The 7,197-nt window shown below is 38.4% G+C and overlaps 1 protein-coding gene across 3 annotated transcripts in view; it reads left to right on the plus strand.

The window, feature by feature from the left end:
* sema4ba (sema domain, immunoglobulin domain (Ig), transmembrane domain (TM) and short cytoplasmic domain, (semaphorin) 4Ba) overlaps positions 1 to 6,269 on the plus strand; it is a 105,450-nt gene extending 99,181 nt beyond the window's left edge. For all 3 annotated transcript variants that reach the window (XM_088080596.1, XM_088080597.1, XM_042496707.2), the window contains one exon: positions 870 to 6,269. In XM_088080596.1, the coding sequence (XP_087936722.1) occupies positions 870 to 1,642 (773 nt within the window). In that variant the 3' untranslated portion in view covers positions 1,643 to 6,269. The remainder of the gene's footprint in view (positions 1 to 869) is intronic.
* The last annotated feature ends 928 nt before the right edge of the window (positions 6,270 to 7,197 follow it).

A 7,197-nucleotide genomic window follows, 5' to 3' on the forward strand; every position in this document is an offset into this window, starting at 1 on the left:
TATTTCCAGACTTATGGTATCCATGTGCTGTATGATGATTTTATTTTATTTTATTTTATTTACTTATTTACATTGTCAAGTTGTATGTTATTATTATTGTTGTTGTTGTTGTTATTGTTATTATTATATTTTGTTGTTGTTTTTATTAACATTTAACAATTGGCAAACATTTAAAAGATAAAGAAAAAAATTATCACACAAAACAATTATAAGGACAATAGAAAAATTAGTAAACTCTTTAAAAAATATAATGAGTAAATAAATCAAATAAAATGAAAACATAATAAAATAAATAAAATTGAAATACATCAATAGATTAGCTATGGTCACAAAACATATGTCCTCTTTCCATTCAGAATCAAATCCAGTCTGGCCGGCTAAGTTGTGGTCAGAGGTCCATAAAAGGTTCCCATGTTTTCAGAAATATGTCTAACTTATTTTTTAGGGTATATGTGTGCTGTTCAAAATGTGTGATGTTTTCTTAAACGAATTGAATGTTGGTGGCCTTTGGTGGTTTCAGTTTAACAGGATGCATTTCTTTGCCACATAGGATATTATACCAGTCCTTTTCACAGATATGGAGTCCATCATCCCATTCAGTTCTGTACCAAAGAGGTACCGAGCTGGTTTAATGCCCAAAGGAGTTTCTAATATCTTAACCGTGAGGTCATGTACCTCTTTCCAAAAGAGTTTTAGTCTTTTACACTCCCAGAAATTATGGATGATTGACGCCGTTTTTTGCTTTTCAGTTTGATTCCAAATGTGTTTATTGTGTCAAACCACTATTATTCTGAATTCTGCACCAGATAAGGCAGTGCATCTTATTTCATTTCTGACTCTATCTATGTCTCTGCTTTGCCTTCCTGCAGGAATGTCCTCATGCCAGGTGATCATTATCCCAGCCAACACCTTCAAAGTACTCCCTTGCAGGCTGCGCTCTAATTTGGCTGAAAGGCGGTGGGAGTTCAGTGAGAGCGCGGGTCACTTCCATTACCCCAGCCCAGAGGGGGGGTTAGTCGTGGTAGCTCAAGCTGACAGGCAGGAAACCTACGAGTGCTGGTCGGTGGAGGAAGGCTTCAGACAGCTGCTGGCAAACTACTGTGTGCGGGGAGAGACCAAACATGAGAGCACCACCCTGACAGGCCGTTCTCACACGCCACTGGTCTCCCAGGAGGAGTTTATCATCCTGCCAGGAGAGGCCCGCTCACCGCAGATCAACACTAAGACCTACTGGAACGAGCTGATAGTGGTATGTTCCCTGCTGGCTTTCTCCCTGGTGGTCTTCTCTCTGTTTGTGGTCTACCGGAACCGCGACCACATGAAATCCATGCTAAAGGAGGGAGAGTGCCCTAACATGCAGCAGAAGAAGCCCAGAATAGTGGGGAAACCAGCTGAGAACTTGCCACTAAATGGCAACACAGTCACAGCGTCGGCTTCGGATCACAAGGGCTACCAGACCCTTAATGACAACTACATCTGCAGCACTCCACCACATGAGTGCTCGTCTCCTGACAACAGTAAGAGCTTCTCAGAGTCGGAGAAGAGGCCTCTAAACTTAAAAGAGAGCCACGTAGAGATCTCTCCCACATGCCCACGTCCGCGAGTCAGACTGGGCTCTGAGATTAAAGACTCTATAGTGTGAGGCCGGCGTCGTGTTGTGCGGAGTTTGAAACTGAAAGCAAAGAGTGCACTTGTTGAGAGAGACAAACCCCTACAAGAGGGAAAACTGAGGATCATCAGACTCTTCACAGAGACTTTTCATTACACAGATTTTGCACTTTTTTTTTATTCTGTCCCTGTGGTCCTTTTTCATTTCATGTTGTTTTCCTCTCACTCCCCCTTATTCAAGTGCATTCGAAGCACGCTGAAGAAGTTCCGGTTTGCCTTCAGACTTTTGATGCTTTCACATACGGCTCACAGGAATGTAAGAAGCGTATAGGTGGTGTCACAACTATGATTCAGTGATTGAATCTCAGGCCCCGTTTACACTTGGTGTGAAAATGCGTCCTGGGTGATCAGATCACAAGTGGACAGCTCTAAGTACGGGTGTGAATTAGGGCTGGACCCAAGTATAAGGCTATTTGGGCGTTTGTTAATTAAGTAGGTATTTGGCTTTTAATTTAGGCTTTAAGATTTTTATTTTTTTTTTTTTTTGAGGACTAATTCCACTTAAGTGTTTGTAATTTTGCTGCTGCGCCTTTCACACACATACTGGCAGGAAAGATCATTTTACCCAACGGTTATTAACAGGTTTATTGACTGTGGCAAGACGTTTCTGTGTCAGTGTGACACATGTGAGCCCCCTTGCAGCTCACCCTGAGTGGGGCTCTGTCCTGCAGCACAAAGCAGGCAAATTTCAATATCTTCCATAATGAGGTCACTGATAATTTCACACAAACAAGTTTTTAAAAAATTTTTTTTACTTTACTAACTGTAAAGTTTAATAACCTACAAGCAGTCAGAGGCACCCTGACGCGCTGAAACTGTCGGATGCAGGATCCTATCTCTCCCCTTCCATCATCCATGGAGCCTATGGTCTCTTCCCAGAAGGCGGTGAAGCCGTGAAGTGCATGGTCTCTCCCTCGCTCACCTTATGGTGAAGCTCTGGGTGTCTGTCATTCTGGGATTATTTGCTGTCTGTCTGCCCAGAAAATGGCATTCAGGACAGACCAGGTGTGAATGCGCCACATGTGTCCTCAGTGTCTCTTGAAATCCAATCGCTCAGATCACATTTAATGGTGACATTTAATGATGGTCTGGGCAACACATTCTTTCAGGAGCCTCTTTTACATCAACGTGGAACAGGTTAAGTTACAGTTCCCACACCTAATTTTGACCGCTTCAGAGCAGAGTGTGAACCATGATGACATCAGATGTCATATTCCACAGAAGAGAGGATGGTCAAGACAACAAGGGAGTAGTTTAGTGAGGAGTTGTATGGGGGAAAAAAAGAGCAGGCTGTGATCTCATCATTAGTTGGCTTCTTTTTTGGATAAAGAGAAAAATTTGTAGTAATGGAACAAAAGATTTCCAGTACTCAATGCGGTCCGCCACTTTGAAACTTCCGTTGTGCATTGTGCATCAGCCTATGTTGATGACACATCCTTGATAACAAGGGTTCTGCTCAAAACTGGTGGAAAATGCAGGCTGGTCTCATAGATAGCACAGAGGCTGAACGGACCTGATTCAAGAACCAGAGCCTATTTGGGGAAAAATATGGCATTTGTGTGCATGTGGGTGGACTCTTACAAACTGTACCCAGCATGGAGCTCATAGCACCGCAGCACTCGTCTCCTAGTGGCACAGAGAGGGGCTGTGAATCAATACGATGTGTGCAGCCCTACAATTAAATACAGTGTTGCTCATTTGAAATAGTAAAGGTTGTTTATTGTTTTTAACGCTGGATAAAAACAATAAACAATGCATTTAGGCTTTGCAAACATAGATGATTGGCATATTTATTTGCTTAAAGAAAAGTGAGATCTGATAGCAAGTGGTCACTGGAGACACGTGTGGACATGCAGTCTAATACCAGGCGTGAACAGACAGACACAGAGCTGACCACTTATGATCAGATCACCCAAGACGCACCGTAACACTAGGTGTAAACAGGCTGTTACTGCATTGCCACACGGTCCGTCCTTATATTGTACTGGCAATGCTTTGACAGGCGGACTGATATTCAAATATGTTTCCACTAACTGCTTACAGTGTTTGCTGTCTTATTTCCAGTCTGTCATCTGGTAAGAGCCTACCCTTCACTGAGGCTATGCACTATGTACTGTACTGTAGCAAGGTAAACACTCACACCACAATATACACTAAGAATCCAGTCGAAGGCTAGACAGAAAAAAAACAAGTCCTGTCGTAGTTTTGTTTTAGATAGCCAGTGTGCGCTCACAGAAGTATACTTATTGTTTAGGCTTGAATATAACAGCATCAAGGACAGAATTAACACTTTAAAACCTGGGCAAATAGACTTGATTTCTTTCAAAAACAGAAGAAGACAATAAGCACAATGAGAAGAAATGACTTGGAAATTAGCAAGAAATTAGTAAAAAAAAAAAAAAATTTTTAAAAGTACCAATGACCTGGAAAAACACTACTTAAAAATTGTAATAATTCTGTAAAATAATTTTGAATATTTAATTATGAAAATTCTAAATATAGTTCTCTGAACAATTTTACCAAGCTTTTCTATTTTTTTTTTTTTAAACAAATCTGCTACTATCTTGGGACATTTCTGCCAAGTTGCCGAGATATAATTAATTGTGAAAGCTGTCTGAGAGCAGCACAAGAGAGGTGATGACGACCCAGGTTTTAAAGGGTTAAAAGAAGAGTTGCGCTAACAGACTGAAAAGGTTGATTAGGAAAAAAAAGAGACCATTATTAATAAAGTAAAAGACCACAGAAATCACCTCAGTGGAAATGTAGAAACTCTCACCACCTCAATCACTACACACCAAAAACATGAATATTATAGAGTGAAAAATGAAGACACATTATGCTTGTTTTTAAGTATCGGTATTATAGTAGATTAAAATATTCCTCTGTGTGGAAGCCTGACTTTTAGTGTGGTTTCCTTTCACCAAATGTGATAAAGGGAAAAAGAAACTCATTCCAGGTATTATCATGCTGTTCTTCATGAGATAGGCAGTCTATGCAAAGCAAATAATGTGAAGTGGGGTAAACACCAGGAAAACCTCACCTCGAGACTGAGTAAGCACAAAGGTGTTGGCGCTGTTAATTACTTTAGGATCAGTGGCACTGCAAACACACACCTTACACACACACACAAACACACTCGCTTTCATTACACTAACTCTAAGTATGCAAGAAATTTTAGCCATTTTTGGTGTATTTTAGTGCGGCCAAATGTTTCTTTTACAGAGAGACATTCTTCATAGTCTTCAATGTAATAAATATCTATCACTATTCTCAAAGGGAAATAATAAATATCTAAATACACCTATTCATAATCCGATTAAAATAACACACATCTGTATAGCCTCAACTTTGATATACATATTAATTGACAAGTGTTGATGAATAGAAGAAAATGCCCTTTGCTTGCTTAGATGGTTTTAAAGGCAATAATTTCCACTCTCATCCAGCGATAAACAGTAGTATTCTGCATTTTAATTATTCAGAACAAATGAATTATGAACCATATGATCCACCAAATTTGTGAGTCGGAGTAACTTGAAAGCATTTTTATACAACATAGTTTAAGTCGTACTTGGCTCCAGTAATGTAACGTGGCCAGCAAAAATACAAACAAAATCACAGAAATGCAGGTAGGCGTACCGCTTGACTCAGAATGCATAGGATTTGCACACTATGTTGAAAAGCCTTAGTATAATGCAGGTTATGGATTTGATGACAAATCTGACACGGATAATGCCTTCTGAAACAATAATCAAGAGACGTGCCTCTTGGGATAATAAACTAACCAGGTCGTAGTGCTGTTGAGTCAAATGCTACACTGTAGGTGTGATGGGACGCGCCGCGCTCAGACAGGGAGGGTAATCATTGAATACATGTGATTTATTACTGTCAAGCATTGTACAGTATGTGCTCATGAGGTGTTTATTTTTATTTTTTCTCACGGTGGCTTCAACTTTAGTCAGGGACTAAATTTTACTCTAAAACTGTAGCACATGAATAACCACTGGTTGATTTTTAAAATACTGAATTATAGGTAAGTATTATGTTACATTTCTTAACAAATGGCACTGCAAAAATGAATTTCAAAGACTGGTCGGCTGTAATCAATCATGCAGTATGAAAGATTCATGCTTTGACTGTTATTTAAAACAAAAACAAACAAAAAAAACAACTGGCAGCTTTTGGTGAAGTGGCTGTCATCAGAACAATATTAAAAACTGCAGAACAAACACAAAGTGGCGGTGATATAGTAAAATATGTGCAGGTACTGAACACGCTTTTATCCAAGTACAAGCCTAAACTATTAATGCCACAGTGCAAAGTATCGTCGTCTGCTCTCTCTTAACAAACCACTATAGTCTGGCCTTCTATTTGTGACAAAACAAGTCACTCAAATGCTCGTCGACATGTAAGTTAAAAAAAAAAAAGAGTTTTTATGTAAAATTGTTTTGTAAATTCAGCTGCCAATGTAAAAATATTGTGAATTGTATTTTTTGTATCATACATCACTACTGTTTGTTTTTTTTTTTCCTTTTTTGTATTGTATATAAAAGCACTTTATTTTAATTTTTCAAATAAAGATCAAATGGATAATTGCTTTATTTAATTGGTTCATAATTTTTACACAATTAAACATTTTCTCATCATTTATTTACATTAAAAAGTTAGGTGGCTGTGTAAAACAAATAAAAACAAAACACTGATTTACAGACCCTTTTTGACATATATTCAAGTAAATACAGTACAAAATTTAAAAGTTATTTTGTAAATAAATGCTGATTCTGAATTTGATTTCTACAGCATGTTACAAAAAAGTTGGGATACTTAGCATTGTGTTACATATCCTTTTTAAAACACTCATTTGTAAACACTTAGTAATCATTTGATGAACTGAGGAAAGTGAAATTTCTTCCTCAAGATTCCCATATAGGTCCCCCAAAATCTTCAACATTAAAGACCAACTGTGTGGAGGAATGGGCCAAAGTCCCATCTAACCACTTTGAGTGATTAGTTTCTTCATACAGGAAGCGTTAAGTGCAAAGAAATGCTTCTGCAAAAATTAAATTAACTTCCAGTTAGCGTGTGCAATACTTTTTTTCCTGTGTCATTCCACTTTATTGCACATATTTTTTAATGGATTGAAATGTTACCATTTCTTTATCAGTGTAGTTATATTGAGTTAAAGGGATAGGTCAGATTTTTAAAGTGGGGTTGTATGAGGTACTTATACACAGACTGTGTATTATGAGCAGTAGAAGTCAGTCGGCATGCCCCCAGTTTGAGAAGCAGGCTGACATGGAAGCAAAGCAATGTATTACTGTGAAGGGGTCAACAACAAAACATATGGATTTATTACATAATGTTCAAGTGTGTCGAATAGTCCCGGTGACTCAGCTGCACATAAAAGATAAACATTAAGGGTTAATATGGATTTAACGGCCCTGTTACAAGTGGTTAGAAGTGGCATGATGGAGAAGAGAAAACAACTGAAAAAACTTACTAGCTGTTGACCATTATCATTTTAATTAG

The sequence above is a fragment of the Plectropomus leopardus genome, chromosome 7, assembly GCF_026936395.1.
Source record: "Plectropomus leopardus strain MGB_pleo_1.0 chromosome 7, ASM2693639v1, whole genome shotgun sequence".
In the NCBI taxonomy this organism is placed as follows: domain Eukaryota; kingdom Metazoa; phylum Chordata; class Actinopteri; order Perciformes; family Serranidae; genus Plectropomus; species Plectropomus leopardus.